Source organism: Anopheles stephensi, chromosome X, assembly GCF_013141755.1.
Source record: "Anopheles stephensi strain Indian chromosome X, UCI_ANSTEP_V1.0, whole genome shotgun sequence".
NCBI lineage: Eukaryota > Metazoa > Arthropoda > Insecta > Diptera > Culicidae > Anopheles > Anopheles stephensi.
The window spans coordinates 2,333,864-2,351,023 of NC_050201.1; the positions used below are offsets into that span (position 1 = coordinate 2,333,864).

At 46.2% G+C, this 17,160-nt stretch overlaps 1 protein-coding gene across 1 annotated transcript in view; it reads right to left on the reverse strand.

Annotated features, from left to right (window-relative positions):
* The window catches only part of LOC118503492, a 32,952-nt gene extending 16,869 nt beyond the window's left edge, over positions 1-16,083 (reverse strand). Inside the window, exon 1 of the mRNA XM_036036817.1 lies at positions 15,208-16,083. Within this exon, the coding sequence (XP_035892710.1) occupies positions 15,208-15,271 (64 nt within the window). The 5' untranslated portion in view covers positions 15,272-16,083. The remainder of the gene's footprint in view (positions 1-15,207) is intronic.
* Positions 16,084-17,160: the final 1,077 nt, after the last annotated feature.

Consider the following 17,160-nt stretch of genomic DNA (forward strand, 5'->3'; position numbering starts at 1 on the left):
GGAGAGCAAACTTTGAGACAAACGATAACAATGGTGCCGGTGTGTGTTGTTGAGTGTACGATTAAGGTGCGACGAGCGTAGGGCAAAGATCAGTTCTTGGTGATGATTTGGGTTATGCTGGAGGTAGGGACCCTAAAACCTTCCGATTCGTGAGCATGTTGAGCATCCTGTAGCGAGTGAACGTATTAGTTGATGCAGTTGTCCGAGGCTACACAACGATCTTTTCCACCGAAAGACATCTGTCCAAAAGTGGTCCAGACATTAGATTGCGCCCTCAGAGACCATCTCTAGCTTTTCTTGCACGCTCTCGCTGGCCATCAAAACCCGTCAAGGAATATTTGCCGTAAAGAAATTTGTTCCCAACAGGCTCCTAAGCAAAGTTTGGAGGTGCCTTGGCAATATCCCTTCTTCGTTCCCGTTCCCGGGACCAGCTGGTGATAAAAATTTTGCAATTTAAATTAATCTATATCAGAAAGGCAAATTTAGTATCCCGGGCAAACAGTGGCCACGAGCTTTTGGGGTGGGTCGGTGAAAATCCTTTCGACAAACGGGTGAAACGAAGCAAAAAGGAACAAAAAAGCTAAATACCATCATCGTAACCCGGCAAAAATGCATGACAAACTTGGGCACAGCTGCAGCTGAACTTTTACTTGCTTTTAGCTATTTTATTCCACCGCGCTCAAACACTTTTATTTATTTTGTATTCCCGTTTTTGTCCCTCGCTCCCAACCGTGTGCTCTGGCGTGCGCATTCCGGTAGCATTTAATTTTGGGACACACTTGGGACATTTGGTGGCCCAGCAAAAAAAAAAAAGGAAAGCAAAAAGGCATCGCAGGGGTCCAGTAACGCCAGAGCACTGCTAAAACACTTGCTCTTTTTCAGCGGCAAGGTTTTGGTTCGTTGACCAATTGCACCACCAAGCAATCGATAAGTTGTTGGACCCTGGCGAAGGCGAAACACGGAAGCACCGGCGGTTGGGTTCGTGAGCAAACAGGGATGATAGGAACTGCAACAACAGTCGAGTCGAGCTCGGAAAGGTGAAGCCGGCTCGAACCCGAACGATCCTGGGGCGGAGGGTTTGGTAGCTTACGGCGATCCATGATGAAGGAAAAACAGACAATGTTGAGCGCCGGTTCGCATAAGGGAAGTTTATTCTGCCTGGCACAAGTGGCACTTTACAGGTTTGGCTCTTAAGTTCGATTGCTACTCGAGCGGGCGCGCGAAAGGTGGTGGTGCAGACCGATACCGATTTGAAGAAACTGTTTCCCTACCCATGGTGAATGGGGCGGAGGGGGCAAATCGTGCGTCAAGAGGACCCCATCGATGGTACGAAGCGAATCCGTAAGTGGTGTATAAAGTGTTTAAAAGCATTATTGATCCTGCTAGTGGGCTAGCCGGTAATGTCTGCCACCCGGGGCGGCTGAAGTACGGCACGCTCAAGATGGTGCCGGTGGTGGTGGATGGGTTCAAAGTCAAAAGTCTCAATCTATTTTAATTTGCTATTTCTTAAACAACCTTCTACCCGGTTAATAGGGTGAGTGGAAAAATGCAACTCGAGTGGGCGTGGGTTAAAGCTCACGAGCTTGAGAGAGAGAGAGAGAGAAAGAGAGAGCGAGAGAGAGAGAGGGACGTGAGGATAGCTTGTTACCAGGGGATCAGAGCCCGAACAGTTGAAGCCATTTGCCAATAATCGCACTTGCTGCGAAGCATCTCGAAGGAATCTTTGCACCAGCTTAACGTGTGGATCGGTATCGATTGGTGTCTGTGCTTCAAGACCAGTCTTTTTTTTTCTTTATTGAGTGGTTGGCCCGGGGAACGATTCGCGTGCAGCCAGCTTCGCTATCACTGTATTTTCGCCCGAACGGTAAGGAAAAAAAGTGGGCGAGAAACCAACAAAAAATACGTGACATGGTTTTGTGCCTTTAGATTGCAATGATAACGACCAAATCCTCGCTTGAAAGTGTCGGAGTATGCACTGAAGGTTAATATTATGCTAGCAAGTGTAGGGTATCATAAGCCATGGTGTTAGTACTTGATAAACCGTTTAAAATACTGTTGCTTGTAAGATCTAACAGTAATATACGGAAAACAGAAAATGGCGGAGTGTTGAGCGTCCCGTCTAGACAATCTAAAAGCTGGATACAATAAAGTAACGAAAGCCAGACATTTTAAGCCAAGACCTCTTGGAATTGTAGAGTCTGCATGATGGGTCAAAACATCTGTCGTGGGCGAAGAATTAAACAGATCACCAATAGTCTCAGTAATCACATACACCTCTGCGATATAGACTCTGTTCAAAACCATTGAGTTCCTCCTGAACGTATTCGAGAGGAAGATGTCCTGAAGGACTATTGTTCCTGAGCTGTTCGAGCTGTACGGAGATCTCATCGTCTTCTGGAGGCACACCAACGCTGCCCGTAAAGTCTTGTTAGGACATCGTCATGGATAGAGTAGGCTTGGTAGGACCAAGTTGAGATAGATTAATAGCGTTCAGCCAGAGAGTCTGGGTCTGGGAGGGCTTCGGCAGTAAGAAGAGGCGATCGAAGCAACTTGGAGACCTTAGGCAAGGCTTCTATCATGATGAAGATTTCGACGAGTTTCCTTCCACGAGATCCCATATTGGGAGTCTTCAGTTTGAGATTCTTAGAGGTTCGATTCCGTATAAGAGGTTCGAAGTATCAGGTTCCTTATTTTATAACATTTACATTCTGTTGGGAAAGAATTTTATACTTCAATTATAAGATTTTATAGAATCATTTCAAGAAAGGATAGTTACTACCTACCCTATTTCTTGGTGCTGAAACAGTAAAGGACAAAGGGAAGGACATAAAAGATTGTTCACATTCGTCTGTGTTTTAGTGAGAAATGGCCCTTGACGTTGTTACAACAGACCACACTGAAGAATATGATATCCATAAAGCTACTACAAATTGATCCCACCGACGGGACGCGGGTGACTGCATCTGACCAAACCGTTTTAACATCTGCCCGACAAGAGAAAAAATACCCCCCCTGACTAAATCGACCGTGACAGACACCATCGTTTGAATAATGCGCTCACATACAGGGCACACAGCGTCCAATCCTCTATTGGCAGTTTTCCCTTCACCGGGAACTTGATTCGAAATCAATATCAATCAAACGCACCCACTCGCTGGTACTTGAAATTCATCGCTCCACAATATACGAGCCAGAAGGCATGCATGCCATCAACAATCAATCATAACTCCAACAAGTCGTACGACCTCTGGTCGGTTACGACTTTCGCATCATTAATTCGCTGTTCCTGCTCGCAAAGTTTACGAGTCCGAGCTTCTTACTATTTTTGCCGGCTATCTTCGCACCAGCAGCAGAAAAGGGTGCGCACGGTAAATAGTGGCGTCCGTGTCGGACGCATCCTTTCCTCGTGTTGCGTTGACAGCGAGTCGCTACGATGGGAGTTAACAAAGATGAAATGGGGTAGAAAATTGGGCGGACGGATAATGGAGAGTGAGGTCGAACCCTGCAGGTCCAGTGCGAGAACTCGTTGAAGCCGATGAAGCGACAAACTTAGACGATACGTGTTTGTGACCTCGTTGTGACTGTAAAACGATTCCCTGGTATTCCCTAGCAAGTATGTGCGTGTCCAGTCTGGTGGAGACATTATTCCGAAAAGATATCAAAAACTACGCCAATAACGTGGAGCACATGGTATGGTTAAGGGGATGCTCGTTACTCGCGAGAACGCACGAACATAGTAACGTTGAGCGAAGATTGCTTATCGGCCGGCAAAGAACCAGGAAAATTTCGTCACTTTCTTATCTAGCGCAGCTAGTTGGTGGAGCAAGCGGGACACATTCCAGACGCGTCGTGTCATTCTAGACGTGGCCTGATCTTTATTTTTCCGTGCAATGGTAAGGATTCATTCAGCTGAATCGAATGTTCAATCCTTCTCCTACCAGCTCCGCCTTGGACTCTGATGGCGATGAGCTAACTTAATTCTGAAGTTCATGCATGCTTGGTGCGACGCTAGACGGTCGAGTGGGCGAGTCCGAAATGCTCCGGAGTTCACTCTACGCGCTGCTGGAATTTTCCTCGGGAATGTACTGCCAGGACTTGAAGAAAGGCTCACAAAAATAGAACATTGTCGCGCGGAGCTAGCACCAGGCGGGTTCAGCCGGGACGGTCTTCCTGTCGGAAGTTTTGCATGTTCGCTTAAGCGTGACAGGGTCATCGGAAGCGAACTGCAGGACGACGTCTGAGCGCGTTCTTCTCGAAAGGGAAAGGAGTAGCGTGAGCACCGCTTGATTGTAAGGCGAAAGAAGCAATCGAGCATTTAAAGGGAAGTTTGCAAAATAAGAGACGAAATTAACCAATGCCAACGAACCAGGACGAGACAATGTTCGCAAGCTGGGAAAATTCCACCTATGGAAGTATGTTTTAGTTGCCTCTCTTTGGGTGAAACGGAAGGACAACTAGATAGGAGAAGCAGATAAAGAACTTGTTGGAGAAGACTGCCTTGGCAGCAGGTTGCTCAACAACAACTGTTCTAGCGACGAGCATTCTTCCGATTTGTTGATATACCGGGCACAACTAATGGAGGGTAGTATACTATTGAAGAAGAGAGCGGGATAGTGGAAGAGACAGAGTGAGATACAGAGAGAGAACGGGAGAGCTATTAAATATATGTAGCAGGATATGCATATCGCCAGCCTTGACGTCCAGTAGTCCACGCGGGAAAGAGTGGAAAGTAAGCGAACATAAATTCCATATCCTTAAACTTTTCCCATATTATGCTTCGGTGGCTGCTTTACGGCTGATAAAAACTTTGATACCTTTTTTTTGCTGTTGTTGCTGCTGTATCACTACTTCTGGACAGGTCATTTTGTCCGTTGAACACCTGTCTACCTTGTTGGTGGGCAGATGTGTAGGGTGCCGTCGCGTTGCTGTGCTGGTATGCGAACAATGTGTGTGTGTGTGTGTGTGTGTGTGTGTGTGTGTGTGTGTGTGTGTGTGTGTGTGTGTGTGTGTGGGACCGAACCTCAAAACGCAACACAATCACTGTGTCTGCGGTTAAGCTAACACCTGGAGAAAAAAAATCTTCCCAGAACCGGGCGCCGTGAGGAATGCCGTGACGGTGAGCTAAATATTCGCACGCCAAAAATGGAGGCAACAACACATTCTTGGCGTGCCTGATAACGAACAGCCAGACATTAGGGAGAGGGCAGTTAATAGTCTTGACGTGTGAATAACTAGCACGTTTAGGCAACATGGTGTTATTCGGAGAAGAGGAGTTCCGGGTTTCCGAGTATGATACAGGAGAAGTTATTTATACATCAGTGTTTGATATATTCACTGATGAAAATGGTAGTAGTCTTGGTAGATTCAGGACTCAGAAGATTCGAAGATTCAATCCTTTGATAGATTCGTTTCGGGTTGAATCCTAGTGGACGAGCTTCAGGATTAAATCCTGCATTCTTCAATGTTGAAAGCCTCTCAAAGTCATCAAAAAATTCTTGTCTAATGCTATCCGAAAGAGTATTTCTTCCCAAAATGGCAATCATCAATCCACCTTGGCTTTGTTTATGCTTTCCTATAACGTCAGAGTACTACTACCAGCTGTCAACAGCTTATCAACGCCCTTGTGACGGTTGCAGCAGATGACGCCCTCGGGTTTTGGGATAAACAAACAAAAAAAGAGTTCATAATATAGATGAAAGATTTTCTAATGCAAAATCTGTCTCTCCTCGTTTTTTTGTGTTCAAGAGTTTTGTTGTTTTAGAATATCTACGACTACCTCCAGACTCTAAGTGCAACTCTTGGTGTGGAGCAATTTTTTGTGAGGATATCTATCTCCTTCTCTCTCCTACTCCAGACTCTCAGGAATGGACGATGATGACACTTTTGGTTTTGGGGCCCGGAATTTCTACGCCCTATGGTTTTTTTGTAGCACTATTTGATTCCCGCTCCTGCTGTGTTGCATTATCGAATCGAGTCCTTACAATTGCGCTGCCTTAAAGATGCATTCGATCGTGCTGAGCAAACCTATGAAACATCGTCCTCGGGGAAGTGATGAGGTAATGGTGGGAGGGGGGGTAGGATGAAGAGAAGGGTAGGGATGAAAAACATAAGACAGCAAAACAGCAAATATCACCCTTGTGACCGAGGCAGGCGCAATGCTCCGTGCCAGCACTGCTAGCGTGCGGGCAGGATGCAAAGAAAAACAAATTTCGAAAGCAGTTTTGCTGCAGAGATTTTACGCTCAATTTGGAGAATAAATGATTTTTCTCACCTACCTACCGTACCCTGCAGTATCAGCTGTCTCTGTCACCAGCTTTGGCCAGCACACACATACACATACAAAAAAAAAACGAGGAACCCATCTCAGCAAGAAATGGCGCAGCCTCCAGGTATTCTAGGGCTTCCTTTTGTATTGCTTGTCTTTTTTGCTCGGTCCCGAACCATGCAGTCGGCGGTGAGAAACATGAAACCTAAAGCAATGACACGGTAGAAGTTGTTCCGTTTCTAGTGAAGTGCAGCTAAAAGACGTGCTTTCTCGTGATCCATTCGACATCAATGGTCACAGCAGCAGCAACAACAACCACAAAAACAGGCCTCCTAATCCTCTCTGTCTCACTCGCGCTGTCTTTTGCCAATCGAGCACTTTTCTTGAAGCTGTTATGCCGCCCCTGTGTTATTCTTTGTCACAAGGTACTATGTCTGTTATGTGATTGCCTTCCTTTTTTTTTTCTTCCACCACGAATGGTCCGTGATTTTCCCACGGGAACACTTCCAAAGTGGTGCGCGAGGATCGCCAGCAGGATGAGAGAGAGAGAGAGAGAAAGCAAAAAAGATGGAGGATGAAGCAATCTGAAAAGAACCTCAGGACTTCGAAGAGATTCGAGCCCTTTTTTCGAGCCATTTATTTTTGTGCTCTATCTCGGTCTCGGGCAGCACGGAGGGTGCCGCAATATTACCCGAGGAAATTAAAGCAAACGACAAAACATGCGGTACTAAGCAAATATTCCTCCCCGACCGTGAATTTATGCGCCGGGAAAATGTACATCAAAACTCAGCATGTCCTCAGCGGAAGATGGGCCGGTTGTGTGCATGGTGCAGCTTAAAGGATCGGCGCCTGATCCTTTCACCGCAACCGGATTGCATTTGCTCCAGGGCTGAAATCTTTATTGTCGGTAGGTGAGCGTGTGTGTGTGTGCTTTGCACCAATTTCCACTCGTGGACGTCCTTATTGGCCGGAGCGAGTAGCTGAGCATATGTTTTTGGGGACGAATTTGGCACAGGTAGGTGCGTGTTGGACATCGGCAAGCGATAAATCTTCGACGTAAATCTCAACACTGACGGCCAAAAAAACTACTAGCCACTTGGAGCATATACCAACAGAGTTGAGCTTGCTAATGAGGCGAACAAGGGGAAAAAAGCACCGAGAAAACTAACCGAACCGGTGAGGATACATAGGACGCCTTGCCTTACTGGATGATGGGCGCACCTTTCTACCTTGGTGAGGGTTTTACTCAAAATAATGTTATCATTTCCCGAGCAGATTAGATATAATTAGGTTGCTCTTTTTGCTTTGGTCTAACTAAGGTCAAGGTTTTTTCAAGGATTCTACCGACCTGTTTTGATTATTTTAAAGAAGGAACAATATTTGTGACTAGGAAATAAAAACACATACTCACACTTTCACAGTTGAAGTTCACTCTAACAGACGCTTGAACCGACCATATGAAGGTGAACGATATTGGACCAGACACTGAAACTGCAGAGCAGTCCAGCATCCAGGATTCCTGGATGAAGTCAACAAGTCCTACGGTCCATGTACGGTCTCCTTAAATTCGTACAATCTAGGGAGTCCTGAGAGAATCTGAGTTTTAAGAGATTCTGCAGAGTTTTGAAGTGCTAGAGTCTATGCTGACAGAGGATGTTGAGGACCCTCGCCAGTTTCGACAGGTAGATTCTAAGCACTATCTCAGTCGGTGTGTGAGAACAGGACGTCTGTTGGACTCATGTTGGACTCATGAGCTCGCAAGCAACACCTTCGTCACGAGAGGCAGAGATGCATATTGAGTTCATTGGATGAATCAAGTCAATTCGGACTCTGGATTGAAGCTCTGTACCAAGTTTCCTGGAAAAGAATTTGATGTACTGACCAAGTGTCCTAGAAGTCCTCATCAGAGCAGATAAAAAAAGAAGACGTTGGTGTTAGAACTACTCTTAACAGTTCAGATAGGATTCTGAATTTTGCTCCAATTTTGATTACTTGAACATGCATAGTATCGCACACAAACCTTCATAATCGTACGTAGCATCACACCAAAGTACCGCGCCTATATTGTCAGGCGCCACCGTACATACAAACTTGCCCACACTGGTAGGAAAATAATCGGAATAAAAGCTGTCATGTCCTAAACCGAGCGTCAAATAGTTTCGTGCGGTACGATGTTAAGCCCGAGCGATTATTACGCTATTAAACCCTTGCGGCTGTACGGTTGATGCATTAAGGTTAGATGTGTTGATGTATTCTTCAGCAAACCCCAAATTTCCACTTTGGCAAGCGGTAGCGTGTAGGTCGGGCGGGAGTATTCGCCGAAACATTTGCTGATGTAGGCGTCACCAGTTGGCTATTTTGCTGGACCGTTTCGTGTTCGCGTTGAATTAAAATAATTTTCAAATTGCACCGACAGCGCTTTGGCTCAATGGGTCAGCTTCCTGCGGCTGTCGATGGAGGACAGCGTTCAAGCCGCCCGAATAAATTTGCGGTTTCTGCATCCTCGACTAGCAAACCTCCCCCTCAGCTCCCGTCCGGGTCGAGGTTTTTATGCAACCGATGGGATGAACGATACACGCCATCGGCGTCATCACGGTGGAACTTTAGACTGACGGTTGAACGTCGTTTGGCAAAGGCATCGATCACGCGCGGGTTTAATTGAATCATTTACAGTTTTGCGTTTTATGCTCTTTAGGGATAAAATGTTTCCATTACAACTGAAATTGAAACGGAGTAATCGCTAGGACTACATTTTATAGTGCATTCTGACAGCAACAATCAAATATGACCGACTTTTTTTTCCCCCAGTGCGGTGGTACAGCATCATATGGATATCATATGGTCGATAATGAGAGTGCAAAATTTATGTATTTTTTTTTCTGACCAGCCAACGGTTCACACACCCATATCAAAATGCAATAAAAGTTAATGGTTCGAAGCGTTATTGTTGGCTATCGGTGGGCAGGGCGTGGGTGAGCAGCAACAGCATGCAGAAGCTATAGTGATAATACTCTGATGCCGGTTTGCGCCATAGCAACACCTATATTTTTTTATGTAATTCGAAAACTATGAGCTGGTTTGTTTTTCAAACCCATTAATACTTCATTTTCTCGGAAGTTATGAAAATAGGATTTGTAGTCAACGTAACCAACAGAATGTCAAGAAATTTGGTAAATATGTTTAATCTATTGAAGCTTTAGTAACACAAAGATTAGTGAGTTTTCTAATGCATATAGTGCTATAATGTTAGAAGCCTGACTACAGGATGAGACCTCAGGATAATCCTCTATTCATCGCTTCAAAATTCCAACGTAATCTTCTGGTGATGCAAACCATTCCGATTTGAACGATGATGAGAAATTAATCATTCGGCATAACTATGTCAATGTTGGAGTACTGTTTTGCCAAGGCTTAATGTTGTTTTTGCAGCAGCGCTGGATGTTCGCCGTGCCACGGACCGGATATTCGCGGACCTTGAAATTGATCATACTCTTGACATTAAGGAGAACTTTTTGAGCCTAGGGCTAGACAGTCATGATGTTATTAATTACTCAAAAAAACTGGTTTAAACCCTTTTTTGTCAAATAGCTAGAACTGAAAAAGTGGTAACAAAGTCCGATTACAAGTTGGATGGCTCTAGACTACCAAGAGCCTGGGAGATCGATATGCTAAGCTTCTCTTTAACTCCTGGGGTAAGAGAGGGTCATTCGTGACTCTGAGAAGTTTTAGAGACTTTGGAGAGCATCGTCTATAAGTTATTCAATAGTACTGACATACGCTAATGACCTAGACATCGTTGGTCTGAGGTTCTCCTATGGAGTTGAAGCTTACCAAAAGGGTCGAGGAGTCGGCACAGCACCTCGTTTTCTCAGGAATGATATAAAGATAGTTGATTGCTCCTTTGAATCCTGTTTAGCATTTCACTTATCCGTGGGTCAAAGGTAAGTACCGATAAAAGCATCGATGTAGATAGGCGAGAGTTGTCAACCGGTCATTGAAAATCTTGAAGAAACTTCACAGTACTCTCATATGACTCTGAGACGAGGACTCTATCTAAAAACTGACGAGACTCTCTTAACCGGATGTCAGTTACGGTAGACCAAGATCTCTTGAGATTGTAGACTCTCCTTAGAAAGTCCTCGAATACCCGAATAAAGTAGGATGTACTGTAAAATTTAGAAGAAAAACAATGTCCCTCTTCAATTCATTTATATGCCAGCCTGCTTACGAAACAAAACAAACGCAAAGCCTAATAATCAAGTTACGAATGTTTTCGCATCGTAACCAAACGATTCAACGACAGCCACGGCAGGAGGCGATGAATTGAATTACGTGTGAATCTTTTACGAGCTTTGCGTAATTAAAATGGCATGAAAATTCCCAGGAAATTGAGGCGCGTGAAAAAGACACCGGAGCGAAACGAGGGCCAGAAAGCATTTCCAGTGGAATGCTGCTCCGCCGATGGGTCGGTGGACGACGGCACGGCAGTGGTGAGCGAGAAGCGCGAAGCAGCTGCTCGAGGGTGTAATGTAGTTAATTATAATTGCGCAAATATGAGATGATATTGTTGTAAAATGTTTTGCCGCGGGCTCGTCTTCCCGCTCCTTCCAGACGGGGGGGAAAAAACGATTGCACGATACGTATGAACAGTAATCGGGAAAACAAAAACTTTAAACTCTCGCTTTCTTTCCCGGCCCGTTAGCTTCCTTGCGGCCGTGCCGTCGCGGTATCTTCTTCCCGGTACCGGCGCGCGAAACTCCCGGTCCCAGAAATATATGTACAGATACTGTGACCAGGGCGCAATGGAGGACTTAACATTGTTCCAGTTTCCAGTTTCCGGCTCATATTGTTCGGTGCGCCAAAATCTGTCCTCTAGCTGCTCGGTTCTCGGTGCACACTGGTGGCGACCTCCGTCGAAAACCAACTCATGAAAAGTAATTTCAAACGCTCGTCGCGCACCATTCACACCGTCCCGCATCCCCAGCATGCGTTTTTGTGTGGGCCATGATTCGCCGCCTCGTACATTTGCTGCCAAATGTCTCCGGATGTGCTGTGCCGTGCCGGTTTATGCTTTAAAGGGCCGTCGGTGGAATAATTACGTTACCGACTTTCGCTCCACTCGTAATGCTATTCTTCGGCGTGTCCTACTCCTTCCGTTCGGTTCCGTTCGCGCCATATCGGCTGCCGGAAAGCACAGATTAACTGATGAAGTTTACAGTTTCATGAACTCCGGCCCCGGCTGGGAGTGCGAATCGGCGAGCCCGCGTTTCTTACGCGCGTTGCAACTTTCGCTGTGTGTTGGGGCGCGTTGGAGTTGAGTTCATAAACAGAAGGATTCGCGGGTAGAATGTTTGATGGTGCGTTACTGAGATATTGCGATGGATACAGATCGCTGCATCGCTTATGCATTATGGGAACTCCGGGAGTACAAAAATCAGAGCGAGTGTCCTTGTCAAACACAGGCAATGTGAGTAGTGAGCATTCAGCTATATCATCATCAATTATCCGAACTTCGTACGTACGTAGCCATCCGAGAAGTGTTGGGTTCTACACACGATCTGCATACTTTCCAACAGTCGGCAAGACATTCGCTTTCATAATCTTTTAATTAACATTGAAATGAATTTATTCCTCTTGAAATGAAGCCACGGCCAGCATACTCTCTGGGGATGGTCGATGAGCGCACGAGGACTGGCAAATCTTCCATCGAGCCATGTGTGTTTGAAACCAATTTCTTCGGCAAGCAAAACATTCATATCGGCTGTCGGCTATTGTTGGATCAAAGCGCTGCCAGAACAGCAAATCAGCGTTGTTCGGGGGGGTTTCTTTCTGGTTGGTTTTTTTTGGCAGAGCATCAAGACCCACGATGGAATCGCAAAATTTGTTTTCCTACGTGAGACGCATACGGCAAAAGATATGTTAAGTAGCGTGAGAGGGAGAGAGGGTCTAAATTTATGTACGAGGTTTTTTCGTTGGTTCTGGCTGTCATTTGCTATTGTTTATTTTATTTAGCAGTTAATCTTTGCTGCCAAACGGCAGAAAATGTTCTGGAAGGGCCCGAAAAAAAAAAATCATTCAAATGCTCCTGTCAGCAGTCGGCTGACGCTTAGCTAATCAGTGAGAATGAAGTGGCAGAATGTCTTCCCCGTGATGGGTGATAATCGGATTTTCGACAGGAGTTGGGATATTACTTTAACTGTTGAAAGTATTGTACGCTTGCCGGCACCGGGACTTGAGTGTGAAAACTTTAATTAGATTCTGAATATCCGGACACGGTCTTTTCAGCGCGAAGCAATGCCGGATAGACAACTGCAATTGAGAACTGTGTCGATGATTGCACCTTAAAGTGGGGTCTGGATTGATATGCAAATGTTGAAGCCTTCAGCCAAATCTTGAACGCAATAGCGCAGAGCTAAGACTTCGGTGCACAGTCCACCATTACTCCCCAAGTACTCGGGATACTCGGGTTTATAGTGGTGCTCAGCTCAATCTCTGCTGAACCGTCTAACGAATGCGTCCCGTGTACTTGCTGCTGAAAGAAAACCTTACCCCCCCCACCCTCCCCATGCCCGTTCGCCAGTTTGCATCCGAGTGATCCGATAAATCACCGCTTCTACCCGACGTGTTGAAGCCTTTCCCGGTGGTCGGAACGTTCGGGACGCGAAACAATCGACCCCGTCTTCGGCGCGGTGCGGAATTTATTACACTGTGCAGCCCGCGTATCGAAAAACCCATCCGATTGTCAATCTTATCAAGCATTCAGCATCATTATCTGTCATCGCTAGACGTTGGCGAGCGTGCGAGTACGCCAGGGTACGTTTATAATGGTACGCCGGAAATCCGATTGCGATTGGCAACGTTTCGAGTCACACTACGTCTACGCCAACGGTACCGGTACGTGATTCCCTGGAATTCCAGTGCCAGTGTGCCGGCAATCAAAGACACACACACACACACACACACACACACACGCTCACGTGCCTTGATTCCCTAACACGAGGGGGGGGGGGAAGGGTGGGGCGTTCTTCCGGCTAGGGCCACCTGTTGGCGGGAAGGCAGCACATCAAGTACGCGGTACCGTTTCGTCAATAGCTATCTGTCAGCACGAGGTCGCATCCGTGCGGCAAAGCCGATTTTCCACCGTAGACTGTCTGCCAACTTTTGGCAAAAGCAGCACCGAGCCGCTCCCAGACACCGAGACTGTTGCATTTTGCAGTCTGTCAGACGGCGCAACAGCTTCTTTATTGCATCAGCGCGCGTACCTCCGCCGCGTACCTTTGCGGGTCGGAAGTTTCGATGTTTCCTTGCACCGTCCACTCGACCGTCGTCTTTCCAGTTGTACCCGGGTCTCGCAGCTTGTCAGATTAGATACGGCTGTGCGATGTTTGCCTTCCAGCTCATAAGAGTCAGCAGCAACGGTCTAACAGTCTAATGAAATGCTTGCACTTCGCCAACGTTCGGCTGTTCCGCTTTTCGGCTGGTGGCGCCCGGTCCGGAATTAGAGAACCGGGAACCCCGGCGCGCTGAGCTTTTGCATATCGTTTTCAACCATTACTCAATGCATTACCTGCCCGAATGTGACATGTCGCGGGTGATCGAAAAGCGTACAGGTGAAGTCGTTAGTTAGGTAGCAGCAGCAGCAGTAGCAAAAAAAAAAACAGAGAAAAGCGAATATGAAAAACACCCGGTTGAACGTGACAAGCGTCTAGCATTTGTCACACGGCCCGGTCGGCAAGCGAACTGAGCCTTTGTTAGGCCGTTTTGCATCATTTGTGTTCGTGCTGACGCTTCGACGGCGTGTCTTTGGCGTTTGACAAGCCGTGCCGGTGTTGGGGGTCCTCGCTTCATCTCTCCGGCACAGAAAAAAAAAAGACCAGAAAGGGGTTGAACCGTTTTTGCGACACACACACACGCACGCACGGTGATCGAAGTTCCACACAAAACTCGTAGCGGCACGTCCATACAAGGCTAAGGGCACGTTCGCACCCCGAGAACGGATCCTGTTTCGCTTCGATTTAAGGTTGATTCATTCGTGCGAATATTTTCTCCACCCAGTAGGAACTCCAACTTCCTACTGCCTGGTGGCGGCCACCGCACCGAGCCGTTTCATATTTCATGATTATTGTGTCATCACCGTTCCGTTCTTCCACCCCAAAAACGAGAATAAAAAAATCTTGAACATTGTATGGCGTCGACGACGCCACCACAAAAACTAAGATGAACGCGTCTGTATTAGAATTCCGCCATATGCATAACCGGTAGCCCTAACGATTCCATTGGGAAGCAAACCTGTCAGCTCGTCGTCACCCTCAGCAGAAGCTGGAGCAAGGTTGGGAGTTTTGGCTGTGTTGTTGTTGTTGTTGTTGTTGTTTAGCGTCTTGTCTTGTGGATGGTGTGTAACACGTGCTCGCATTGATACGACTCCTCTGCCGTATCAATCTCGTTTTCTGGAGGATTTTTTTTTGTCCTCGAGAAGATGCGTGTTGTGAGTGCAAATTATTCAATTTGATGTATTGAATAAAATATCGCTGGAATTGAACCGCGTCAAACGTGTCAAACTGTTTATATGTCAGACGGTTCAGAATGTGGAGCGGTCTGTCTGATGCAACATAGGGGCCAGAGGGCTGCTGAGGTGTTGAGGAGATCGCATACATTTGCTCAAGATATGTTTTGTTTTAAAAAAGAAGTTAAGACATCTATATTTATACATCGCACACACACACATGTATAGATCTATATCTTAGATACATATACATGTATCTATCTCACTCAGATGGATATAGATTTGTACATCTGAAACATTATAGAGGACACTTAATAAGGCGAAGGAACCAAAGACGAAGGGTGCATTTTTTTAACCAGAAATTTGTGCCAGAGATTCTGAGTGGATGTCACTCCGCAAACGTGATCATATGGAACATTTATATCCGCGCACTACATACCTTGCACTACCACAAGAATTATGCAAGTAGGAATCCAGCGAAGCACCTGCAACAGGATCACCATCGTGGTTGGCTCAAGGAACAAGATCAGATTCTTTCCGTGGTCATCATCTCGTTTGATTGATGAAATTGAGTTACGGTGAGGGTGACCACACGTGAAAGTCTTGCCGTGTTTTGCCTTATAACGGCCACTGCACTTAGTGATCAACGCCAGGAGTTCTAGAGAGTCTAGAGTTTCTCCGATGTGTGACGGTAGTCTGATGTTGTTGGTAAACTTATACCCTGCATCACTTTTAACTTTGGCGCTCTTAGGTAAATTATTGATTCTGAAGATATTTTTTTGTAAATTACTAGGGTCCTTATACACTGGAAGTAATTCTGGATAGTATCCACAATTTTGCGAGGTTATTTGGGATTTTGTGTGATTAATTTAAATTGCTTAACTCGTTTAAGCTTACTTAAACGCTTGACAATGCAAGGGATTAGTTTTGACGGGGGGGAGGGATCCACTCAGCCACTCTCCACACCGACGGTGTATTTGAACTATCCACTTCCACTAACAGCGTGGTGACCCTCGGCTTATCGTGATGGCGTTAGGGCGTGGTAGCCGTTATTCGAACGGTCGGAGTTCCAGCCGTCACTCCGCACACCACGCCACACCCGGAAAGGCACTAACCGACCGACGAACGGGTACCCGCGATGCTAAGTGCTGGTTTGCAGACAATCTTGTCACAGTTACGGGCACCCTAGGTAAATGCAGCGTTACACGCGATTCAACGATAACACGCGCCTCGTCTCGGGCTGTACCAGTGTGACACTCGGGCTGGTTTGCGGTGGGTTTCGGTAGCTGTGGGTTAGCTGTGACATACGCAAGGATACGGCCACTACTGATTCAACGCCAGATCGAGTCATGTTTTGCGCCCCCCGAAAATGGTCGGCCCGAAGATGGCCGTACAGCATCCCGAAGCACGAGCGGCCCGAGCACGAGCCTTGTCGACGAGAGTGAGAGAGCGCGGGCCGCTGTTGGGAGAGCAGAATCAGCAACCGCCCTGACGGAGCTTGGTTGGGCGTTGATGATTTTGATGATGATTGGGAGAGCGTTCTCTGCATTGATCCTGCCGGCTTTCTCCGGTGTGAACCACATTGGGAGGACAATCTGCTCGCTCTTTGCGTTTTCATTGTAATGATCCCTGGTGCGATTCTTTTTTTTTGATTTCATGGGGCGAACGCATACCGAAGTAAAATGCCTGCCACAGCCGTTGGATGCTTTGTCTGGATGGATGAGCGTGCAGCCTCGGCGAAGAGCTTGCTAAAAGGATATTAATATTGTTTGAGCGCAATAATTTCAAATATTCTGCTACATGTGCCCTAATGGGTACACTTCACCTCGCGCGAAGGTTCATTTCGTGCAGTAACACCACCGACAGTACTTTCTTTGGCAAACGAATGTCTGGGAATCGTTGATCAGTTGCTATTAGTATAAACACTCTCTATTCTTGTCTCCATTAACATTATCTAGCCAATCAACCAAAACTAACCCATTAGTTCGCGAGGGATTCATTCCATTTCACTGATCGATTGGTTAGGCGAGAACGCTTTCGCAATTGATTTATCTACTGCTGATGTACTGGGTCCACAATTTGACTACTAACCCATGACCTCGATTTGGCTTCTATATCGGTAAATTACTATATTTTAGCTTCACATTAGAGTCATTAGGAGGATGTTTTTACTTTCGGACGGTAGAGGACGAACCTCTCAATATAACTTGATATTTTTCTTATCCAGGAAAACTTCGAAGTCTCAAAACCCGTCAGAAACGATATTCCTGAGCAACGTAGAATCTATGGAGCATGAGTAAAAGCGTTTTTGTAGCTTTGCTAGTTCTCCTAAGACCCTAATATAACTTTGTGAAATATTCACCAATTCACACAAGCACTTAAAATGAGTTTC